Here is a 25,326-nt window from a genome sequence, read left to right as displayed (position 1 = left end):
CTGGACTAAATGACCTTTCGAGGTCCCTTCTATGATTTTTCTATTGTGACATCAAAACTAGGTCACACCAGTGCCAAATACAGAGGTACAATAACCTCTCTACTCCCACCTCAGATTCCATTGTTTATGCATTCAAGGATCAATCACAGTAGCCCTTTTGGTCAAAGTCGTACTGGGAGCTCACATTCAGCTGATTATCCACCATGATGTCAACCCCCAAGACTTTTTCACAGTCCCTGCTTCCCAGAAGAGAGTCCCCCATCATGTAAGTATGGCCTACATTCTTTGTTCCTCGATGTATATATTTAGCATACTAAAACACATATTATTTGCTTGTTCCCAGCTTATCAAGTGATCCAGATCACTCTGAATCAGTGACCTATCTTCATCATTTACCACTCCCCCAATCTTTGTGGTGTCTGCAAACTTTATGCATGACAATTTAATGTTTTCTTCCAAGTCATTGATAAAAATGTTAAATAGCACAGGGCAAAGAACTGATTCCTGTGGGACCTCACTTGAAACACAGCTGCTCAGTGATGATATCCCATTTACAGTTACATTTTGAGACCTATCAGCTAGCCAGTTTTTAATCTATCTCATGTGTGCCATGTTAATTTTGTATCATTCTAGCTTTTTTAATCAAAATGTTGCATGGTACCAAGTCAGATGCCTTAACAGAAATCTAAGTATATTGCATAAACCCTATTACCTTTACCAACCAAACTGATAAGCTCATAAAAAAATCAAGTTAGTTTGACAGGATCTATTTTCCATAAACCCATGTTGATTGGCATTAATTATATTACCCACCTTTATTCTTTATCAATCAAGTCTTATATCAGCCACTCCATTATCTTGGCCTAGATCAATGCCACACTGACAGGCTTATATTTATCTGGGTCATCCCATTTACTCTTTTTAAATATTGGCACACATTAGCTTTCTACCCATCTTCTGGAACTATCCCAGTGTTCCAAAAGTTATTGAAAATCAACAGTTGGCTATGCTGCCTGTAGCCACTGAACCATGTTCTGCTCCTAGATCCAGAGAGACCAACCAGGAATCCCAGTGTTCAGTGCTCCCCCGATGTCTCATATCCATTTGTTTAACCCACTGACAGCATGAGTGGTGGGTGAGCCTGTATGGGCTGGTCCATATAGAGAATGACAGCATGCTTCCCCTCCATGTCCCCCTTTCCTAATTACCCTGATCGCTACAGTGAAAGAGATGTGTGCTTTGGGTCTGCACCCTGTGTGTTCTAACCATGCGAAGGAGAAAAGAACATACCTCTGCATGTAAAAGTTAGTGTACCTGGAGTCACTGCTGAAAGATTTTATATTGCAAATCATTGTATTGAGAAGTGAATGTTGTGTTAATATTTTACTGTTGCATTTCTATTATTTGTATTTGTTCCAACTCCCACATCACAAGTTCCCCACCCACGCTTTGCACCAGACAGTGAGGTTGGATGGCAGGGAAGTCTCTCGCTATGTATCTGGAGAGAGAGAGAGAGAGAGTAGAATGGGCACAATGGTGCCTGATCTCTGTTGCATTCTCTGGTGACAGCTCCTGAAGCAGGAGGCCAAAATCACCTTGCTCAAAGACAGTCTAGTTAAAGGGAGAGCAGGTCCAATGAGTCAGGAGGGGATGAGATGGAGAACCAGGCAGGATTCCGAAGTCACTGAGAATGAGGGAGCGGGATTGTGGTGAGAGGAAGACAGAAAGCCCTAAGAGCCACAGGTGGAGGGGGAAGTCAGGCAGTCCACAGCAACATGGTTGGGGGGAGAAGAGAGTCGGACGGAGTACTGTGGACTGGAAGAGAACGAGTGGGAAGAGGAGGCAGGAGGGCTGGAAGCAGCAGGATCGGGAGAGAAGAAGGCTACTGCCTCACCATGCTCTCTGGAGGGTGACCCAGGGGCAGGCAGCAGGAGGAGAGGTGGGAGGGCAGTGAGAGTCAGGCGACGCAGAGAGAGACTGTGGCCGGCAGTGAGTTTTCACCACTGAACAAGTATTCCCGAGAGCCCAGGAGAAGGGGAGAGTGGTAACAGTGTGTGATTGGCGGGGCAGTGACGGTAGAGCTGTGCTGGCTGTGAAGAGGGGCACCAGAGACAGAAAGGCTGCGGCTCAGGGCAGTGCCAGGGCGGGGGTAGCTGTGGCCAGAAAGAGGGAGACAGTGGAGGTGAGTGTTGGATTTGTGGTGGCAAGCGGGGGGTTGGGAAGGGTGGCAACAGGAGAAGGTAGAGCTGGCGGGAGCAGGGGAGTGGGAGGACAGGAGGGTTGCGGAGATGGTGACAGTGTGAGAATGAGATGGGAAGGAGGCAGGGAAAGTGAAGGAGAAGTGAGAGCCTGCAGAGGATTTCAGTGGACAGGGCAAGGGGAGCTATGGGAGAGCACGGCTAGTGGGGAAAGTCAGCAAACTCCTGGGAGCTAAGACCAGGCTGGCCAAGGTTCCTGACTCAAACCAGAGGAGGCAGAATGCAGTGAGGTCAGGGTCTCTCAGTGCTGGTGGTCTGTCTCCACTGCCGGCACTCTGGCTCAGGGCAGGGGCCAGGAGGGAATGTGCAGACCCCCCAGAAAGCCAGCTGCAAGTATGTGAGCTCTGCTGCAGCACCCACGCTGCAGAAGGTGGTCCAGCATGGACACTGCAGGCAGGGAGCTGAGCAAGCAGGCTGTGCCAGGGCCATTGTACTGGGGCATGTGCCCCCATTCTGCTGCCGAGGGGGCGGAAAGATGCCTGTACCTCTCCGAACTGCCCTTCTCCCAGCTTCTCCTTGAGTCGCAGCTGCTGCCGGGGGAACTCGCCCACGGAGATGTCCTTCTTGGTGAGCGAATCGACCGTGAGGGCGGGCACGGCGTACATGTTATTGCCCGTCACGCCCTGCAGGCTGACAATGTCGGTCTCCGCGTAATGAGGCACGTTGTTCTGGAAGCCCTGGTGTGGGGTGGACTTGGTGAGGTCGGGCTCAGCGTAGTCACCACTGCACGCTGAGGGAAAACCAAAGACATGGTTAGTCAAGCACACCTGCCTTCTCCAAATCACGGTGGCCGGGTTGCAGCCAGGCCTGATCCTGCATAGGAACCGTGGGTGGCTCATCTCAGCCCCAGTGCTGCTGCTTGGGCCTGCATGGAGATTTTGCTCCTGTTGTAACTAGGATCCACCCCGGTAAACTGCAAACATCTGTCCCCCTGAACAAATGTTTGTGGAGTGTCCTGATTGTGTTAAATGGCTATCGACCCACTCATGCCACAACCAGAGACCATACTCTCACCTAGACAGCCCCGTATGTGATACAGGGCATCTGAGTGTTCCTAGGTAATGACTTTTGGGAAGGCAGTACTGGGGAAGCAGCTTGGAGCTCCCCCACCTTTCCCCATCTCAAGGTCAGATCACTGCGATGCATACCACAGGGGGCTGCACGTCAGCTCAGAACAGGAAATTGCTCTGGTGCAGAATGCCTAGTAAATGGTGTTTCTCAGGAAGAGCACAAGTCCCCAGCAGGAGCTCCATGGTCTGCACTGGCTTCCTATTGGCTTCTGGATTGAATTTAAGCCACTGCTTTTGATCTACAAATCCCCTACTTGAGGAACCACCTCCCCTCGTGCCAGCCTGTCACAGCTGCGATCCATGGGGGCACTCGAGCTGCTCCCCCTCCATTTAAAAGAGATGGGGGCTGGCAGCACTGCATCCTCAGTGAGGGGCTCTCAGCTCTGGAAAAGGCTTCCCCCTAGACTGAAATAACCCAGGTCTATTGACCTTGTGGGCACGCTGAGGGACATGGCTGTTTACGTGGGCTGCTGCAGAGGGGTATCTCTGAGAGAAATCAGCCGGGTGTTCTGTGGGCAATCTCATTTGGGTCAGTAATTTATGGCAGGGGTCATAGAGCCTGCATAGGTCCCTTTTCTAATTATTTCTAATTTTCTACTTCTACGATGACGTTTCATACAAACCCCGCTGTGTGAAAAGAATGCTGCTCAGGTTGCAAAGTCAAACACTTAGTCATTAAGTGGTCAGCCAGGAAAATCTTTGCCTCTTCTCTGAGCTCCAGCACATGATTGAGAACATCCCCACATGAACGCCAGGGAACATCACTGTGGAGAAGCTGCCGATGCCAAATGCTCATTTCTTCACATCAAACAGTCCATTGGGCTCACCTTTAATAATGTTCACAACTTTCACAGCCTCATCACACGCCTGTCAGTTCCCCTGGCATCCTCTTTGCTGCTTCTCAGTGAACGGAACACGTCCAACTGGCTTGGGGTGACCCCGCTGGGTTCTAGGCACAAGGCTACTGTGGCTTCCTGGCACCCTCATTGCTAATAGGAACCCAGCAATGTCAATCCAGCTGCACTGCCAGAACTGTCTGCTGGAAAGAGTCAAAGATTCTCCCTCCCCTCCCTTCCCATGCACCATGAAGGTGATGTGGCTCCAACCCTCTGCTCTCTCACTACCTGCTCCCCTCCTCTTCCAGGAATGGGGGCTGCTCCCCCCCACCCCCCGAGCAACATGTAATCAAATACAAATACAAACCTTCATCTTAACGCAGTTACCCTCGAGGCCACAGCCAAGAGCCCTGAGGGCCACAAGATCCCCTGGGCTCCAGGTTGGACACCTTTGCCATACAGCCTTGAGTTACAGTAACACATACTGTTCTTACCATGTGGCTTCTGCCTCATTAAGTGCACAGGACGGATGGTGTTCAGGGTATGAGGTAGCCTCCTTTCCCCCTGAAAATTCAATCCACTGCCTCTTGCCTTATTTACTGCTCACCCTACACTGAATAGGGAAGAATTCATGTCCTCCTGGGAGTTGCTGTGATGCTCATCACTGTAGCATATGAACCTCACAGACATTAATGACTTGATCTTCGCAACTCACCTGAGAGACAGGAAAGGGACTGTAACCCCACTTTACAGATGGGGACTGAGGCCCAGAGAGATTTAGGCCAAATTTTACAAAGATGTCCACGCCTTTTGGGTGCTTCAATGACTGGAGGCCCAACTTGAGACACCTATAGCTTGAAGCCCCTGACTTTCTTCACGACATTCCTTCCAGCTTCTGCTGTGAAGGAGGCAGGAATAATATGGACAACAGCCTCCTATGCTATACAGCCCCTTCTCATTCATCATCCTTCCAGTGCACTGACTGAGGCAGGGGTCCTCTGGAAAAGGTAGTATGTGAACACGTAAGAACATAAGAACGGCCATATAGTGTCATACCAAGGGTCCAGCTAGCCCAGTATTCTGTCTTCTGACAGTGGCCAATGCCAGGTGCCCCAGAGGAAATGAACAGAACAGAGCAATTTTCAAGTGGCCCATCCCCTGCCACCCAATCCCCCAGCATCTGGCAGTCAGAGGCTTAGGGTCACCCAGGGCATGGGGCTGTGTCCCTGATCATCTTGGCTAAAAGTCATTGATGGACCTATCGTCCATGAACTTATCTAACTCTTTTTTGAACCCAGTTATAGTTTTGACCATCACAACATCCTCTGGCAATGAGTTCCACAGGGTGATGGTGCATTGGGTGAAGAAATACTTCCTTTTGTTTGTTATTAAACCTGCTGCCTATTAATTTCATTGGGCGACCCCTCGTACTTGTGTTAATGTGAAGGAGTAAATAACATGTCCTTATTCACCTTCTCCACACCAGTCATGATTTTATAGACCTCTATCATATCCCCCCTTCGTCGTCTCTTTTCCAAGCAGAAAAGTCCCAGTCTTTTTAATCTCTCCTCATCTGGAATCTGTTCCGTACCCCTAATCATGTTTGGTTGTCCTTCTCTGTACCTTTTCCAATTCTAATATATCTTTTTTGAGATGGGTCAACCAGAATTGCACACAGTATTCAAGGTGTGGGTTTATATAACTGCATTATGATTTTTTCTGTCTTATTATCTATCTCTTTCCTAATGGTTCCTAACATTTTGTTAACCTTTTTGACTGCCACTGTATATTTAGCAGATGTTTTCAGAAAACTATCCACAATTACTTCAATATCTCTTTCTTGCGTGGTGACAGCTAAGTTGGACCCCATCATTTTGTATGTATAGTTGGGATTATGTTTTCCAGTGTGCATTACTTTGCATTTATCAACATTAAATTTCATCTGCTATTTGTTGCCCAGTCACCCAGTTTTGTGAGATCCCTTTGTAACTCTTCACAGTCTGATTTGGACTTAACTATTTGAGTCATTTTGTATCATCTGCAAACTTTGCCACCTCACCGTTCACCGCATTTTCCAGATCATTTATGAATATGTTGAATAGTGCTGGTGCCAGTACAGACCCCTGGGGGACACCGCCATGTACCGCTCTCCATTCTGAAAACTGACCATTTATTCCTACCTTTTGCTTCCTGTCTTTTAACCAGTTACTGATCCGTGAGAGGACCTTCCCTCTTACCCCAGGACAGCTTCCTTTGCTTAAGAGCCTTTGGTGAGGGACCCTATCAAAGGCTTTCTGAAAGTCTAAATAAGCTATATCTAGTGGATCACCCTTGCCTACATATTTACTGACCCCTCGAAGAATTCTAATAGATTGGTGAGGCATGATTTCCCCATACAAAAGCCATGTTAACTCTTTGCCAACAAATCATGTTCATCTATGTGTCTGATAATTACATTTCTTTACTATCGTTTCAACTAATTTGCCTGGTACTGATGTTAGGCTTACCGGTCTGTAATTGCCAAGAACCCCTCTGGAGCCTTTAAAAAAAACTGGCATCACATTAGCTATCCTCCAGTCATCTGTAATTAAAGACTATCATAATGCATATGCAGGAGGGAATCAAATTAAGTTTGCACGGGCAACCATAATTCTGGCATTTCCTAACTTTTGAGTGCTTCACTTTGCAATCTTAACATTCTTTTAACGCATTTTTAATATTAAGTAATTTCTTACAAAAAAACCCCTGGAAAAACAGAAATTCTTTCACATGGAGCTGTACTGACCTCTCAAATGAGTACATTAGATCCACAGCACAGACCTCTGTCTAAGGTGTGAGCTAAAGCTAGCAGCTGTTCACCTTCCTTGCAGCAGGGGGCATGGGTTATCTGCAGGGATCATTTGGATTTGCCCAATCTGTTCAATCCCCTGCCATTGCCGGGGCCTCAGGCACTGGTGGCACCTCATTCTGTCTTGTTCTCTGCCAGTGACACACAACAGTGCAGCCTCCTGAGGACTGAAATGCTTTAATTTAACTGAAATCACTGGGGTATTGTGTGAAATGTAATGGCCTGCGATATACAGGAGGCCAGACTAGATGATCCCTTTCGGCTTTAAATGCTATGAAATATTAAGTAATGGGAAATTCTCCTCCAGTGGAGAACAGCCACCAGAGGGGGATATAACATACACGTTGCCAGTGACTTGCGAGCTAATTGCTATGGAGCAGTGCACTGCTGAATATCAAGACTCCTGGGTTCTGTCCCTGGCTCTGGCAGGCGACTGTGGTGCAGTGCTCAGAACAGACTGCCAGGGCACTGCATGAAATCAAGGCACATTTTTAAAAGTTGAAGGAAATCAAACAAATGAATAATCCCTCCAGACACAGCTGACTCCCATACACTGGACACTTTTACCTGAATCCTCAGCGCTCTGGGAGAGTTCTGGTAGCTTCTGGAGCAGTGTGGCAGGCTGATGATATTCCAGGTCCAGTGGGAAGACCCGTTCGTAGGTGGGATTAGACTGGTGGATCTGGTTCTGGTTGCTGACGATGGTGTAGCTGTAGAAGGAGAGACGAACCATGGCGTCCTCCTCCAGGATTCGCCGTGGGGCCTTCGGAAGAGAGAACAAGCTGCTGAGCTATTGGGAGCAGTCAGGCAGTGAGCTGGCTGCAAGGGCGGCAGTCACTCCATACCACAGCAGCATCCTGATTGGGGCCTGCTCCATGCTGAGGAGCCTAGGATGTGATGGTGGGGAGCAGGGAGTGGGAGCTCCATGACACCATGGCATCCTGTCCACTGGGGACATCACAGGGACTCCCCAACACTTCTTAATATATCCTAGAGCTCGGCAGGGCCAGCACAGCTCCAGACTCCCATGTACAGCAGCACCGTCACGTTACCTTCTCCAGTCTCTTCTGGACATACTGCTTCCACAGAATGATGATTATAATGATCAGGAGCAGAAGGATAATAGCCACAAGGCAGCCAACCAGGATGGAGGTACTGGAGTCATCTGCTTTCTCCCCTATCCAGGTGCTGGTTATAAAAGAAGTGGTTTCTGTACAGAGGAAGAAAATGAAAAGAAACTGGAGTCACCTGATGTAGGGATTGCATTCACAGGCTAACAGTCTGGTGCAGAGAAGAACTGGGGCAACTTCCTGGACAAAGTGAATCTGTTTTCATACTGGTTTAATCAGAAATTCTCTTTTCCTGGAACTTCACAAATAACTTGGTGCTAGTGGCTTCGGGAGACACATACTGTTCTTGCCTTTGGAAATGGTGGCTCTGGGCTACTGTAACTCATACTAGGGTGAAAAATGAACCTGGACTCAATTTCCGGGGGAAGGTTTTGAGATTTCATTGCCTGCTCATGTGCGCTTGGGTCTCCTGCCCCCGGTGGCCTGCCCTATCCTAGGCCTGGCACTGTGGTGGGGCAGAGACATCCCTGGATTAGTGAGCGTAGCATAAAGCACTTAGTGCTGGATGTGGAGGGGCGGTGCTGGGGCATATACAGTCCTACAGGAAGCACTTTGCAGGGAGGGAAGGGCCCCTCTTGTGACAGAGAGGTGCCTTCCATCCGTCAGTACAGTCTGGCGTCTGTGTAGTAGAGGAGGGACTGTGGTCAAGTCCTTACCCCATGACGCCTCAGTAGCGTTGTACTGTGCATCCAGCAGCTCTGCTGTGCTTGTGGCTAGAGTAACCAGAATAGGATTTACATTCTCCATGTCTGTGGAAGGTAAGAGCAGGTGTCAGTCCGTTGCATACTCCCTGCTGCTGCCAGCAGTCTCTGTGATCCCCAAGCAAGGGCCCTGCATTCACACCCAGGGCTGTGCCAAGAGCCACAGGGTTGGTCACCCTGCTCCCTGACTGCTCCACACTTGCTCCCCAACTGCCCCTGCTCCTCTCCCTCACTGCCCCCTTCCTCTCACTGATGGTCCTGTTCCTCAGTTCTTGATCCCTGTGAATCTTCCATCAACCCTGCCTCTGCCAGCCTCAATCCCTGTTCAGGCTCCCCATGTCTGCCTCCTGCTCCGCACAATCTCCTACAGCCCCTGGAAGGAGACTTACCAGACTGGAAGGAAATCTCACTGATCATCATCCAGGTGTCAGCAAAGTAGAAATGGCAAAGGATGGCTTTGCCCACCCGCTGATTCAGGGGGATGGTCACAAACCTCGCACTGGGGTTTTTGTCATCCAAGATGGTGGAAACGCCAACAGGTTCAGACTCCCACTCTGCAATCAGCCGTGGTTTGAAGAGGCATTCCACCTTCTGGAAGATCTTCACCCCCTTAGAAAACATGTTGTTGCAATGCACCTGGCAAAAGGAAAAAGGACCAAGCAGACTGAGTTCTCTCCTCTGACTCCCCATGTTAACACAAGGACCAGCCATGCAACCAATGCACTGTATAACCCTAAAATCCTTGCAAGAAAAACGTGTCTAAATAATGCATATAATCACAGTAGAGAGGAAAGGCACCATGCACTCTGCAGTATCTAGGACCAAGAACTAGAGGACAAGACCTCTGGCTTCTGCATCCTGAATTCTGCAGAAAATTGGAAATTCGGTTGTACCCCAGACACAGTCCCAAATGGAGATGAAGGTGATGGTTTGTATCACAGCAGCATCTATGCTCCCCAAGTGGGGCCTCAGCATGCGGGTGCTGAGCTGTTTCTTTGGAAGCAGTGAATCTGTGAATACTGCAAGTGTCCCCTGGATGAGGGGCTGGATGCGCCACAGAGACGCTTGGAGGACTCGAGGGTTTGGGTGTGCCAATTGCTAACCTGCGGAGTAACAACAGCAGGGCCTGCGAGGGGAGTGCATGTGTTGGCCATGGCCAGTGGAGTTGGGGAGCTGACCCCAGCAGGCATAGATAAAGCTTCCTCATACAAAGGGCAGGTGGTAGCAAGGTGCTTCATGATGATGGCTTCCTCCGTGAAGCATCACACCAACACCCTGGAGGGAAGCAGGGAAGAGGATGACAGAAGCAGCAGCCATGTTTCATCCAGCCTGAATGCAACTGGTCCACAGGTGGACCACTCAAGGATACAGCTGGACAGGAACTGGCTACATCTAGAAGTACAGCAGCAAGCAGACCCAGAGCAAGAATGAGCAAACTGGGAGCAAGAGCAAACAAACCGGGGAAAACAGCATCAGCATGAGGAGAAAGAGAAGGAGGATCAAGGCCAGCACGAGGAGAAGCAGTGCCAACACAAGGAGAGGGAGAAGGACAAGGAGTGGCATTATCAGCTCGAGATGGAGACGGCACCAGCAGAATCCTAGTCCAGCTGGTGAAGCCAGACCCCATGTACCTGTCCTGGTGGGTGGCATAGATTCCAATTTACTTTCTCGCTTGAGGGAAGGTGGTGACATGGGAGTGTTTCTCAATGCTTTTGAAATGGGGTGTGAATTGAAGAAGGTGGGGCAGGAGGACCTGGTATGGTATCTGGCTCCATGACAGACAGTCAGGGACAAAGGCTTTGGACATTTTCTCTCTATGGACAGGGAGGACTATAAAGATTATAAGTGATGTAAACAAGTTTTGTTGCAAAACTTTAAACTGACCCGTGAAGTGTACAGGAGAAGGTTTAGAGAGTTCAGAAAAACAGGGGACACGACCTACGTTGAGGTTTCAATCCAAATTAGGGATTATGTAAGAAAATGGGGAATTGGTTGGGAGGGGGTTACCACGGTCGATGAGCCCTGAGAATTAGTGGGTTTAGAACAATTCTATAACTCTGCTACCCTGACCTAAAAACCTGGCTGAGAGACAGAAATCCCAGAGATGTAGCCACAGCTGGGAAATGGGCAGATCGGTATGCAGAAAATCGACCTGGGTTTGACAGAAAACCTAACAGAGATGGAATGGGATCAGAGGACAGGGATCAAGCCCAAGCCAAGACCCACAGCCAGGAGCAGGGAAACCACCTGAAAAGCCCTGGGACGGGTGGGAAAATGCAGTGCCCTATATGCGGCCAGTGGGGTCACTCTGCCTAGAATTGCCCAACCCACCCACTGAGGCCCAGTGCAGTGCTGGAAGGGGCAGCAGAGCCAGTCTCCAGGCAACCTAACGAGTGCAGCTGGCCTGTAGTAGGCTGTCTCATTGGCTACAGTCGCTGACTGGTGGGAAGAGTCAGCAGACCAGCTCTTAAGCCCAGCAGCCATGGCAGTGTGGTGACTGCTCAAAGCATTTGCCTATAGCTGCGTTGGTTCCTGCACCTGTTTGTTCCAGTCTTGTTCCAACCCCACGGCTGCCTCAGACCCAGCCTGCCTCCTGCCTTGGCCACAGCTTTGCCTCCCACCTTGCCTCACTCCAGGTAACCTGGCTTTGACCCTTCCAGCTCCTATTCTGGACTTCTGGCTCCGGCTCTGACTCTGAGCTCTGGCACCTAACTCCAGCTCTCACCCCCAGCTCTGACTCCAGACTTCTGACTCCAGCTCTGACCTCGGGCTCCAATTCCTGGCTACTGACTCCTGCTCCCACCAGTAGGCATGACTTCCCCTGTCCTGATCTCTGACAATCTGAGCAGCCATAAAAACACAAAAAATAAGGGAACTACAGCTCATACGGTGAGCATGGATCCAAGAAAGGCAAATATCTTTGTTGGAGATAGTGGGAGCCCTACAGACCTGCAAGCTCAAGCCGCGCTGCCTTCAGCTCTACACCCTGATTCCCATGAGCCCAAGCTCCCCCTGCCTGACAAGTTCAGCGGCAACGGTGACAAATTTTGTGGTTCCTAAATCAGTGTTGACTCCTATTTCAGCTATGCCTGCAGTCCCACCCTGCGTTACAGGTCCCGAGGAGAAGAGACCCATCAATAGTCTCAACCAGATCTGGATGGACCGAATGTGTATGGTGGGAACAGCATGGTGAGTCCATAAAGTTACCTGAGGCCCCGTAGTCAACCAGGGCCTCTAGAGGGATCTTCGAGCTTACCAATAGTCAAATTAATAGAGGTATTCAGAGTTGTGTCGGAAATTGACTTGGGAATCTTACTGCATTGGCTGTGGCCCATGGATCCTGGGAACTGCCGGAGGGGAAAGACGACCAGGCTGGCTCAGACCCCCTCCTAAGGGCTGGGGACCTGGCATTTCCTAGCCCCAGCTCCACCCGAGACTTTGCTGGACACATCAAGGCAAGATGGTTGGGGTCCTCACAATATAAGCACAAGCCTAAAGCCTGATGTTGGTTCTTCCCCAAGTCGGAGAGGTGCGGGCGAGCCTGGTGAGCTAGCATGAGCTCTGATGCCAGTCAAGACCTGTGTGTCTGGGATGTCAGGGGCACAGAGAATGGTGGCTTCTGGAAAAAAATTGATGTATGCTCACAACACCTCTCCATGAGGTGATCATCCGTTCTGATACACAATCCAATCAGATTGTCCAAACTGGATGGAGGTTCCACCCACGGAAGCTCATCCTTTATCTCCTCATTTAACCCCAAGAGGAAATGGCAGCACTGTGATGCCTCATTCCACCTGGTATCAGAAGCCAAACGATGAAATTCAGCAGCGTACTTGGCTATGGGCTGGCCTCCCTGATGTAAGGCCTGAAGGATTGCCTTGGGGGTCCGCATACAGTTGGCATCACCGAAGATGATGGATGTAGCTTGAAATAATTCCTCTAATCATTGCAAGAGGGGGCTGGACTGTTCCAGGAGTGGAGAAGCCCAGGCCCAGGCCTCTCCAGTCAACAAACTTAAGATGAGCCCCGAACAGGCCTGGACTATGGGGAATGATATGGGGTGTAGAAGGAACAGGAGCTCACTTTGGTTCAGGAAATCCTCCCCCCCCAAACTTGTCCTGATCTCTAACCAACTTGTTGGGCAGCAGACTCCTCAGCTCTGGGAGGGGCAGAGTAGGAGGAGCCAGCAGAGCAACCTGCACTTGCAGAGGCAAGTTCTGTGGTTGCAGGGCAGTTATTTGCACCTCCAGGTTCTAGATGGAGTCCACCAGTTCTGCTGGCATTTTAGTAGCATCCATGTTAGCACCAAGAGCCCCTGGCCCCAATATTAAGGGTTCGCAATCTGTCAGCTGACCGGGATGGGGCAGTTTAGCTTAGTGGTGGGAGTGGAGGAAACTTGCCTTTGAGGCCACCAAGAAATCCTCCATTTTGGGCCAATTCATGCACTGCATTCATTAGCTGTCCTTGGCATCCCTGGCTCATCACCCATGATTCATGCATATGCTGGTGGTCAGGCACAGTATGCTTTGACTCTCCGTTTTGCTGACAATCCTGTTTCCCTAGAGCCGAGTGGGGACCAGTAACCCTTCAAGGTTTACTCAGTCCTCCAAAGAACTCAGAGACACAAAGAAAGGGTTCAAAAGCAACCCTGGCAACTCACTGAACTCCTCCAACAGCTCCTGTTAAATACCAACACTATGCTGATGTGTTCAACAAAAAGAAAGCCAACACTCTACCGCCACATCACAGCTACAACTGCTCCATGAACCTCCAGCCAGGGGTAGAGGTTCCCTTCAGGCGCATTTACTCTCTCTGAACCCAGAGTTACCTTGAAGAAAACCTGCAGAAGGGGTTCATTTGCCATTTCTATCAGGAGCCTGGATCTTCTTTGTGGCAGAGCTGGCTCCCTCTGGCCTTGTTTGGACTACCGAGCTCTGAACAAGATTACAATCCAATATTGGTTCTCCTTATCACTTATTAATGAGCTGTTCGAAAGACTTTGCTTTGACAAAGTCTTCACAAAGTTGAACATTCGCAGAGCTTATAACCTGATGCGGATCCAGAAAGGAGATGAACAGAAGACCACCTTCTGGACCAGGTACAGCCTCTTTGAACATTTGCTCATGCTGTTTGGGTTGTGCAATACCCCAGCAATTTCATAAATCCAGCATTTTATAAATGACATCCTTAGGGGCATGCTGGACCAATTTGTCATCAGTTACCTCGACGACATCCTTATTTTCTCAGAAAGTCAGGCCCTCCACAATCATCATATGCACAGTCTTGGAGAGACTCTGCCAAAACCACCTCTATGCAAATCTTGAGAAATGCAAGTTTGGTAGGGACAGAGTGGAATTCTTGGGCTATATCATCTTGCCTGAAGCACTCACCATGGACCCATGTAAGGTAGAAGCAGTATCTGACTGGGCCATACCCAAGACATACACAGGGTGCAGCAATTCCTAGGGTTCGGCAGTTTCTACAGGTGTTTTATTAAAGGATTCTCTAGCCTGGCTGCACCCATAAAGCCACTCTTGTAAAAGGGGGCCACGTTTGTTTGTTCCATGCTCCTCACTCAGATTTTGATTGACTGAAGAGGCATTCACTTCAGCATCCATCCTGCTTCACCCACTAAACCATTTAAGATAGAAGCCAATGCCTTGAATTTTGCCATAGGTGCAGTACTGTCTCAATATGTGGGCTCCAACAACCAATTCCATTCTTTTATTCTTGGAAGATAACCCCAGTGGAAAAAAATTACGTTATTTGTGACAAAGAACAATTATCAAGCTGGCTTTCGAGGAGTAGCACCACCTCCTCGAAGGAGCCTGATTCCTGGTCCAAGTTCTGACGGATCACAAGAACCTGGAATACCTACAAACTGCTAGACACCTTAACCAATGCTAGATCTGCTGGTCCCTCTTCTGCACTAGCTTGGTAATTTATCACCTAGGGATGAGAAACGGGAAAGCGGATGCCCTATCCCACAAAAATGAATCTCTCAAATCTGGTGAAGAGAACTCTGCCACCATGCTCAAGGTATCCAACTTTGTCAATGGGACAATCAACAACAGTCTGACATCCTCCAGCCACGCCCTGCTCCCCAGTGACCCTGACTTGCTCCCCAGTGACCCTGACATGACATGTGTTTATCCAACCTGACTCTTGATTTCAGATTAGAGAACAGCCTTCTCTATTGTACAGGTTGTATTTATGTTCTGGAGGAACAACCTAGCCTTCAGGTACTGAAATTATGGCACGATTCGCCTCTTGCAGGCTATTTTGTCCAATTCAAGTCCTGGAATCTGGTCTCGAGGAGCTTCTGATGGCCAGGCCTACGAGCTTACATCAAAGATTATATAAGGTCCTGCAGCCTTTTCGTCTGTACCAAGAACCCATGATCAAAACCCCTAAGTCTCCTCCAGCCTCTGCCCACACTTCCACAGCCTTGGTCTTCTATGGACTTCATTGTAGAACTGCCATGCTCCCAGGGACAGCTGGTAATCCTGGTGGCCATCAACCTCCTAACAAAGAGGAGTACTTCATTCCATGCTGAACTGTTCCTACTGCATTCATTAGTTGTCCTTGGCATCCCTGGCTCATGACCCATGATTCATACATCTGCTGGTGGTCAGGCACAGTACGCTTTGACTCTCTGTTTTGCTGACAATCCTGTTTCCCTAGAGCTGAGTGGGGACGAGGGAGACAGCTCAGCTCTGCGTGGAAAATGTTTTCCACTACCCCGGGTTATCGACAGGTATTTTGGATCAAGAACCCAATTCTGGTGGGAATTTCTCAGACTACTTGCCATCGAGTCCCTCGCCTCAGCCACCTAATACCCACAGACTAACATGCAAACAGAGAGGGTCAAACAAATCATGGAGAAGTATCTTTACTGCTTTCTGAGTTACCACCGGGATGACTGGCTCCCGCTGCTGAGCTCTGCTGAATTTGCATATAACAATGTAATCCACACCTTGACCCATATCCCATTCTTTGCTAACTATGGCTTTCACCCCCGTTTCAATCCAGACTTACCCATGAGTTCCCTAGTACCGGATGCTGCAGATTTAGCCTCCCACTTACACTGGGTGCATAAGAACTCAAGAAATACTTGCAGTCTGCCAAAGAATCCTATAAACACCTCACGGAAGAAGACCATCAGGCTGCTCCCAATCTGGCCATAGGGGACAAGGTGCAGATCTCTGCCCAGAACTTAAATCGAGCCACCCATCCACCAAACTAGACTACCAATATCTAGGCCTCTTCAAGTTTATAGATTGGGTAAACCTAGTGGCCTTCAGGTAACAGATTACAAGTCCTTGAAGATATACCCCTTCTTTCACATATCATTTTTAAAGCCTTACACTGAGAACCCATATCCAAACCACTCCAACCCGCCACTGCCACCCATAACAGTCTGCAGACAAGAGTATTGGTCCACTGAATCTTCAACTCTAGATGAGTTGGGGGAGGGCCCTAGTTCCTGGTGGACTAGGAAGGCTACAGTATGGACAGGCAATCTTGGGAACCAGTAGACAACATCCAACCTCAAAGCATTTTCCCAGAGCTGTGTTGGTTCCTGAACCTGCTTGTTCCCAGCCCTGCTCCCGCCTTGGACTCAGCCTTGCCTCACTCCAAGTAACCCGACTCTGACCCTCAGCTCCTATTCCTGACTACTGACTCCTGTGCTAACCTCTAGGAACGACCACCCATGTCCTGGTCTCTGACACAGCTCAAATACTTCCAACTCCAGGGAATGCCAAGGGTGTTAATTGGCTGTGAATTACAGCTACTTGGCCAATTAACACCCTCAGAGCCCCCTGGAGTCCTGTGTACACTGCCAGTGCAAACTGAGGTCATCCTATGTCCTCTAAAAAACAGGAGAACTTAGCACAACCTCAACTCGCAAAGGCAGCATACACATGGTCAAATACTTCGGGCTCCAGAGAACTGGGGGTGGGGTGTTAATTGGGTGTGAACTACACCTAAGTGGCCAATTAACATCTCTTGCTTTCCCTGAAGTCCAAAGTACTTGATCATGTACATTTGCCCTGACTGACTAAACCTCTGGAGGGAGATGGCATCTAATGTCCATGCTGAGCCATTCACATCCCATACCACTGTGCAGACTTCCTATGTTTAGTCTGTGGAAGAGAAGAATGAGGGGGGATTTGATAGCTGCTTTCAACTACCTGAAAGGGGGTTCCAAAGAGGATGGATCTAGACTGTTCTCAGTGGTAGCAGATGACAGAATGAGGAGTCATGGTCTCAAGTTGCAGTGGGGGAGGTTTAGGTTGGATATTAGGAAAAACTTTTTCACTAGGGGGGTGGTGAAACACTGGAATGGGTTACTTAGGGGGGTGGTGGAGTCTCCTTCCTTAGAAGTTTTTAAGGTCAGGTTTGACAAAGCCCTGGTTGGGATGATTTAGTTGGGGATTGGTCCTGCTTTGAGCAGGGGGTTGGATTAGATGACCTCCTGAGGTCCCTTCCAACACTGATATTCTATGATTCTATTGCACCCTGCTGGGGGCAGATCCAACAGATTGCCAGGGGGAGCAGAAGGTGGTAGTTACTGGGGGGACATTCATTGGATGGAGAGATACTGGGCATAGATGCAGACATTGCAGTGAAAACACCAGCTTAGTGTGCAGTGACACTAGAGAGAAAACTGTGAGGATACCTAAAGAATGGGACAGGAAATAATAATATATAATTTATATAATGTCATTATGTAAAATGGTATGATGCCCTTCCCTGGAAAACTGTTCAGTACCAGTCACCCTGTCTTGGAAAGATACAGCAGAAAAGAAGGGTCCAGTGACAGGTGATGAGATCCCAACACAAATCATTCCTCCCAGTGTGCATTACTTGGCATTTGTCAGCACTGAATGTCACCCCTCATTGTGATGCCCATTCACCGTCCTCTCAGTCTCCCCTAGTCTTGACTTACTTAAATTTTCCCATCTGACTGTTCACCCCTTTTCTACACAATTAATTAATATACTAAACAACACCGATGCTAGTACCAGATTCTGTTAATTTAGCTCATCTTTCTTAATCTTTCTTTCAAAGTAGCAGCCGTGTTAGTCTATTCGCAAAAAGAAAAGGAGATTTATATACATAGAGAACATGAAACAATGAGTGTTACCATACACACTGTAACGAGAGTGATCACTTAAAGTGAAAAGAAAAGGAGTACTTGTGGCACCTTAGAGACTAACCAATTTATTTGAGCATAAGCTTTCGTGAGCTACAGCTCACTTCATCGGATGCATACTGTGGAAACTGTATGCTGTAGCTCACGAAAGCTTATACTCAAATAAATTGGTTAGTCTCTAAGGTGCCACAAGTCCTCCTTTTCTTTTTGTGAATACAGACTAACACGGCTGTTACTCTGAAACCTGACACTTAAAGTGAGCTATTACCAGCAGGAGAGCAGCAGGGGCGGGGGGGGAGGGGGTGTGACGGACAGACGGGACCTTTTGTAGTGATAATCAAGGTGGGCCATTTCCACCAGTTGACAAGAACGTATGAGGAACAGTGGGGGTGGGAGGGAATAAACATGGGGAAATAGTTTTACTTTGTGTAATGGCCCATCCACTCCCAGTCTCTATTCAAGCCTAAGTTAATTGTATCCAGTTTGCAAATTAATTCCAATTCAGCAGTCTCTCGTTGGAGTCTGTTTTTGAAGTTTTTTTGTTGAAGAATTGCAACTTTCAGGTCTGTAATCGAGTGACCAAAGAGATTGAAGTGTTCTCCAACTGGTTTTTGAATGTTATAATTCTTGACGTCTGATTTGTGTCCATTTATTCTTTTACATAGAGACTGTCCAGTTTGGCCAAGGTACATGGCACAGGGGCATTGCTGGCACATGATGGCATATATCACATTGGTAGATGTGCAGGTGAACGAGTCTCTGATAGTGTGGCTGATGTGATTAGGCCCTATGATGATGTCCCCTGAATAGATATGTGGACAGAGTTGGCAACGGGCTTTGTTGCAAGGATAGTTTCCTGGGTTAGTGGTTCTGTTGTGTGGTGTGTGGTTGCTGGTGAGTATTTGCTTCAGGTTGGGGGGCTGTCTGTAAGCAAGGACTGGCTTGTCTCCCAAGATCTGTGAGAGTGATGGGTCGTCCTTCAGGATAGGTTGTAGATCCTTGATGCTGCACTGGAGAGGTTTTAGTTGGGGGCTGAAGGTGATGGCTAGTGGCGTTCTGTTACTTTCTTTGTTGGGCCTGTCCTGTAGTAGGTGACTTCTGGGTACTCTTCTGGCTCTGTCAATCTGTTTCTTCACTTCAGCAGGTGGGTATTGTAGTTGTAAGAATGCTTGATAGAGATCTTGTAGGTATTTATCTCTGTCTGAGGGGTTGGAGCAAATGCTGTTGTATCGTAGAGCTTGGCTGTAGACAATGGATCGTGTGGTGTGGACTGGATGAAAGCTGGAGGCATGTAGGTAGGAATAGCAGTCAGTAGGTTTCCGGTATAGGGTGGTGTTTATGTGGCCATCGCTTATTAGCACCGTAGTGTCCAGGAAGTGGATCTGTTGTGTGGACTGGTCCAGGCTGAACGCTTATTAGCACCGTAGTGTCCAGGAAGTGGATCTGTTGTGTGGACTGGTCCAGGCTGAGGTTGATGGTGGGATAGAAAGAGACTGGGAGTGGATGGTTCATTACACAAAGTAAAACTATTTCCCCATGGAGTACTAGTGGCACCTTAGAGACTAACCAATTTATTCGAGCATAAGCTCTCATGAGCTACAGCTCACTTCATCCGATGCATCCGATGAAGTGAGCTGTAGCTCACGAAAGCTTATGCTCAAATAAATTGGTTAGTCTCTAAGGTGCCACTAGTACTCCTTTTCTTTTTGCTAATACAGACTAACACGGCTGCTACCCTGAAACCTATTTCCCCATGTTTATTCCCCCCCTCACTCCCCACTGTTCCTCAGACATTCTTGTCAACTACTGGAAATGGCCCACCTTGATTATCACTTCAAAAGTCCCGTTTCCCCCCCCCCCCCCGCTCTCCTGCTGGTAATAGCTCACCTTAAGTGATCACTCTCGTTACAGTGTGTATGGTAACACCCATTGTTTCATGTTCTCTGTGTATAAAGAAAAGGAGTACTTGTGGCACCTTAGAGACTAACCAATTTATTTGAGCATGAGCTTTCGTGAGCTACAGCTCACTTCATCGGATGCATACCGTGGAAACTGCAGCAGACTTTATATATACACAGAGAATATGAAACAATACCTCCTCCCACCCCACTGTCCTGCTGGTAATAGCTTATCTAAAGTGATCATCAGGTGGGCCATTTCCAGCACAAATCCAGGTTTTCTCACCCTCCACCCCCCCACACAAATTCACTCTCCTGCTGGTGATAGCCCATCCAAAGTGACAACTCGAGTTGTCACTTTGGATGGGCTATCACCAGCAGGAGAGTGAATTTGTGTGCGGGGCTGGAGGGTGAGAAAACCTGGATTTGTGCTGGAAATGGCCCACCTGATGATCACTTTAGATAAGCTATTACCAGCAGGACAGTGGGGTGGGAGGAGGTATTGTTTCATATTCTCTGTGTATATATAAAGTCTGCTGCAGTTTCCACGGTATGCATCCGATGAAGTGAGCTGTAGCTCACGAAAGCTCATGCTCAAATAAATTGGTTAGTCTCTAAGGTGCCACAAGTACTCCTTTTCTTTTTGCGAATACAGACTAACACGGCTGTTACTCTGAAACCCGTCTATGTATAAAATCTCCCCACTGTATTTTCCACTGAGGGATAGCTCAGTGGTTTGAGCTTTGGCCTGCTAAAGTCAGGATTGTGAGTTCAATCCTTGAAAGGGCCATTTAGGGATCCAGGGCAAAAATTGGGGATTGGTCCTGCTTTGAGCAGGGGGTTGAACTAGATGACCCCCTGAGGTCCCTTCCAACCCTGATATTCTATGATTCTATGAATGCATCCGATGAAGTGAGCTGTAGCTCACGAAAGCATATGCTCAAATAAATTTGTTAGTCTCTAAGGTTCCACAAGTCCTCCTTTTCTTTTTGCTTAATCTTTCTGTTTGTTTACTATCTCTTAGCCAGTTTTTAACTCATGACAGAACTTGACCTCTCACCTTTCACAAATGACAACTTGTACGGGACTTTCCCAACGGCTGTTTGAAAACACAAATAAACTGCTCCTTTTTTAGCAAGTATTTTACTGGCACTCTCAAAGTACCATAGGAGACAGGAGAGGCATGTCTCTCCTTAACAGGAGCTGTATTTCCTCTGTCATGTCATGGTAATCTAGGCACACTATATCTCTGTCTTTAATTATTGTTTCAACCAATTTTCCTGATACTGAAGTAAGGCTCATTGGTGTATAAATCCTGGCATGAACCCAGCTCCTTTTCTAAATGTAGGTACTTTTGCTATCTTACAATTCTGTGCTATAGTATCTTATTTTAATGAGCGATTGCATATATTTTTTAGCAGCTAGGCAGCTTTGTTCTTAAGTTCTAAGTTCTTTCAGAATTCCTGGCGGTACAACTTCTGTCCTGGGAACTTGTTTCTCTTTAATTTAACAATTTGTTCTAGGGATTCCTTTTTCTCCTGTCTGTATCGGAGGATGTCTGGTATATTACTTGGTATGTTTCTGTACCTTCACTGAGTGGAAGTGGCTTTTAGAATCACATTTCCAGTGAGAAAACTTGCATTTGCAAGTTCAAAATATTCTCTAAAATTCGCTTCAAATTAGCTGTTTCTACAAATATTTCTGCCCATAAAGTAATTCATTGCGACAGACTAAAGGCCACAAACAAACAGAGCCAGAGGCAATGCAACTGCTTATTGAAATAAACACTGAACAGAACACGCATGGCGGTATCAGTCCAGAACCAGAATGCCGAGGAGACTCTGGGACCCTGTGTGCCACACAGACAAAGCCAAGATCTGGGGAGATGGGAAGACTGCAGTACCTTCATAGAGGTGAAGTTCCTCTGCCGGTCAAACTGAAACTCCATTTCGACAAAACCTGTGCTGAAGCTCTCATTCTTCCAGCCGACATAGTCATACCCTGGCCACACACGGTACTGGTGACTCTGTGTGAAATCGTCCAGTCCCAGTACACCATCTGTTAGCTGGCCCAGACCTCCATACAAATGCCTAGCAAGAAATGGCTCATGGTTAGACAGAGCACCAGAGAAGAGAGAGAACAGAATCATAGACTCTTCCGGGTTTGACCGGACCTCTACTCCTCTCTTGGTACTGAGAAAGGATTGATTTCATTATACCTACGACACCCTGGAGAGATGAGTACCTAGTTCCAGTCCCGACTGTCTCCTGAATGTTCCCAGCCACTCCTTGACCCACGACAGCTTTTTCTGTTTTGAGGGACAATGAGAACCCTTTTCTCTAATCCTGCATGTGAAGATGTAGCCAAGCGGCCAGTGCAAAAGCAAAGATTGGAGAAGGTATTACTGGGCTCAGAGTCTTTCCAGAGTCTGTCAAGCCCCTTTGTGATCAGAACATAAGCAGCTCAGGAACATAAATAGGCAGTTTTCTCTTGCTGAGTGGTTTAGGCAGGGCCAAGCCCAGCACTGGATAAGGCCAGCAGTTTGTGTGCTGATCTGAACCATTTGCCAGTGAGAGCAAAACACAGCCATGGACAACTCTTGAGAAAGAAAACGGAGATTCTCAAAAGGGACATTTCAGTTCCACCAAATAGGTGGGGCTCAATCCTGGGATTTTTGCCACTGAGCTGTGGAGGGGGCCGTGTGGAGCTGCCTGCCCAGGGACAGTGCTGGGGAAACTGTCACAGGAAGGCTGCTCCTCTCATTGGGCTGGCACAGACTGTTCTCTCTGGTGCACCGGCTCTTGTGGACCCTGCCTGCTCCCCTCCCCTGGGAGAGCAGGAGTAAACAGTCCCTGTGCGCCACCGGGCAGATTGGGCCAGGGCAGTTACCGTGGAGACCCTTGTGCAGACGTGTGAAAGGGGAGTCTTTTGCCTGCCCCTGTGCACCTGAGCAAGGAACCTCCAAATCCAGCCTGTAGACAGAACACACCCAAACTCTGACTCTCTTGAGAGATGGTGGCTTTGGATTTGGGCAGGACTTTCCAGGGCACCTTAGTTAACCTCTTAGACAGAAGAGCCCCAATGGAATGAGGATAACATACTTCAGACATTTCGCTCCTGCAGGCTATTCTAATGTTCTGGAAACCCTTAATAGAGTTTCAGTGTCAAACAGTATGGGCCTGATTGTGTCTCCTTGATCTGTGCATGGAACTCACCTGTGCGTGGAAGGGGATCACCAACCTCCATGGCAATTTTTCAGACTAATAGTTTATTTGCTGAAAAATGCACTTGCAGTCAACCCAAAACCATTTGTGACTTTGACATGAAGGAGGAGCTGATAGGGCACTTACTTGCGATGTGGGGACCCAGATCTGAATGATTGCTCAGGAGCAGGGATTTGAACCCCTATGTCCCCCCCCATGTAAGTATCCTAACTGCTGGGCTATCCTGAGGACAGATTCTTATCTTATCTGATTAGGAGGACAGATTCTTATCCTTTCTCTTTGGATAACTGAACTGTCAGACTTTAACATCTCTCTATTCAGGACTTGCAAACTGAGATTTTTTTCAGAGCCTTTTATCTTATCCAAATTTCAGCAGGTTTTCACAGGGACGGACAGAAAAAGGCATTTCGCTGGCATGAGGGTGACCCAGTGGCAAAATCTCATGCCCTGCTCTACAGCATGGAAGCTCTAGAACCTCTCAATGAAATGGCTGTAAGACGTTTTTAACATGTGCAAAACAACGTATTTTTCCTTAATTTCATTCTTGGAAGCAGCTGAACTGTTTTTCCTGAAACTTAAAAAAAAAAAAAAAATCAGCCTGAAACAGACACCCTGCACAGAAAATTTCAGCCAGAACTGTTCAAGTTTGGCAAAGTTAGAACAAACTGAAAACAGGGTCTTATAATAGGAAGATTCTCTATATCCTAGTAAGGAGGGAAGGACGGAAGTTGATAAAGCACAGGTAGGAAGTGAAGAGAAGTCAAATGAAAAAGAGTCCCATTCAGTTTCATCACATAATGGCAGACAGATGACAAATTTCATAAGATACAAATGCTAGAAGTCTAAACACTAAGATGAGTGAACTTGAGTGCCTCGTATTAAATGAGTGGAACAATGATAATCAATGGGACACAGTAATACCAGGGTACAAAATACATAGGAATGACAGAGTAGGTCATACTGGTGGGGGCGTGACACTATATGTGAAAGAAAGCATACAGTCAAAGAAAGTAAAAATCTTAAATGAATCAAATTGTTCTATAGAATTTCTAGAGACAGAAATTCCATGCTTGAATAATAAGCATATATCAGTGGAGATATACTAGCAATCGCTTGACCAGGATAATGATGGTAATTGTGAAATGCTCCAAGAGATTAGATGCTATACAAAATAGAAAACTCAATAATAGTGGAGGATTTCAACTATCCCCATATTGACTGGCTACGTATCGTCCCAGGATAGGATGCAGAGATAAAATTTATTGACACCATCAATGACTGTTTCTTGGAGCAGCTAGTCCTGGAACCCACAAGAGGAGAGGCAATTCTTGATTTAGCCCTAAGTGGAGCACAGGATCTGATCTAAGAAGTCAAGATAGCTGAACCGCTTGGTAATAGTGACCATAATAATTAAATTTAACATCCTGGTTGAGGGAAACACCAAAGAATCCCATCACAGTAGCATTTAACTTCAGAAAGAAGAACTACACAAAAATGAGGAAGCTAGTTAAACAAACAGAAATTAAAAGGTATAGTCCCCAAAGTGAAACGCCTACAAGGTGCATGGAAACTTTTAAAAAACATAATAGATACTCAGATTAAATGTATACCCCAAATTTAAAAAGAACATTGTAAGAGGACCAAAAAAGTGCCACCATAGCTAAACAATAAAATAAAAGAAATGGTTAGAGGCAAAAAGGCATCCTTTAAAAATTGGAAGTTAAATCCTACTGAGGAAAATAGAAAGGAGCAAGTCAAGTGTAAAAGTATAATTAGGAAGGGCAAAAAAGAATTTGAAGAGCAACTAGCCAAAGGCTCAAAAACAAACAGCAAAAAAAAAAGTTTAAGTACATCAAAATCAGGGAGCCTGTGACAATCGAGGTTAGAAAAGAGCACTCAAGGAAAATAAGGCCATTGTGGAGAAGCTAAATTAATTCTTTTCATGAGTCTTCACTGCAGAGGTTGTGAGGGAGATTCCCACACTTGAGCCATTATTTTTAGGTGACTAATCTGAGGAACTGTCCCAGTTTGAGGTGTCAATAGAGGAAGTTTTGGAACAAATAGATAAATTAAACAGTAATAAGTCACCAGATCCAGATGGGATTCACCCAACAGTTCTGAAGGAACTCAAATATAAAATTGCAGGCATGTGGCATGTAACCTATCATGTGGCATGTAACCTAACCTAACTGTGGCATGTA

At 47.3% G+C, this 25,326-nt stretch overlaps 1 protein-coding gene across 2 annotated transcripts in view; it reads right to left on the bottom strand.

The window, feature by feature from the left end:
- LOC311531922 (discoidin domain-containing receptor 2-like) overlaps positions 1–25,326 on the bottom strand; it is a 158,844-nt gene that overhangs the window by 30,203 nt on the left and 103,315 nt on the right. For both annotated transcript variants that reach the window (XM_084649782.1, XM_084649783.1), the window contains exons 7-12: positions 21,805–21,991; positions 9,233–9,479; positions 8,799–8,891; positions 8,065–8,222; positions 7,580–7,775; positions 2,744–2,988 (exon numbers count right to left, since the gene is read on the bottom strand). In XM_084649782.1, coding sequence (XP_084505908.1) covers positions 2,744–2,988; positions 7,580–7,775; positions 8,065–8,222; positions 8,799–8,891; positions 9,233–9,479; positions 21,805–21,991 — 1,126 coding nt within the window. The remainder of the gene's footprint in view (positions 1–2,743; positions 2,989–7,579; positions 7,776–8,064; positions 8,223–8,798; positions 8,892–9,232; positions 9,480–21,804; positions 21,992–25,326) is intronic.

This window comes from Lepidochelys olivacea (genome assembly GCF_965140295.1).
Source record: "Lepidochelys olivacea isolate rLepOli2 genome assembly, chromosome: 16".
Taxonomy (NCBI): Eukaryota; Metazoa; Chordata; order Testudines; family Cheloniidae; genus Lepidochelys; species Lepidochelys olivacea.
The sequence above is the reverse complement of the archived record's forward strand: the minus strand, read 5'-3'. Positions and strand labels throughout refer to the sequence as shown.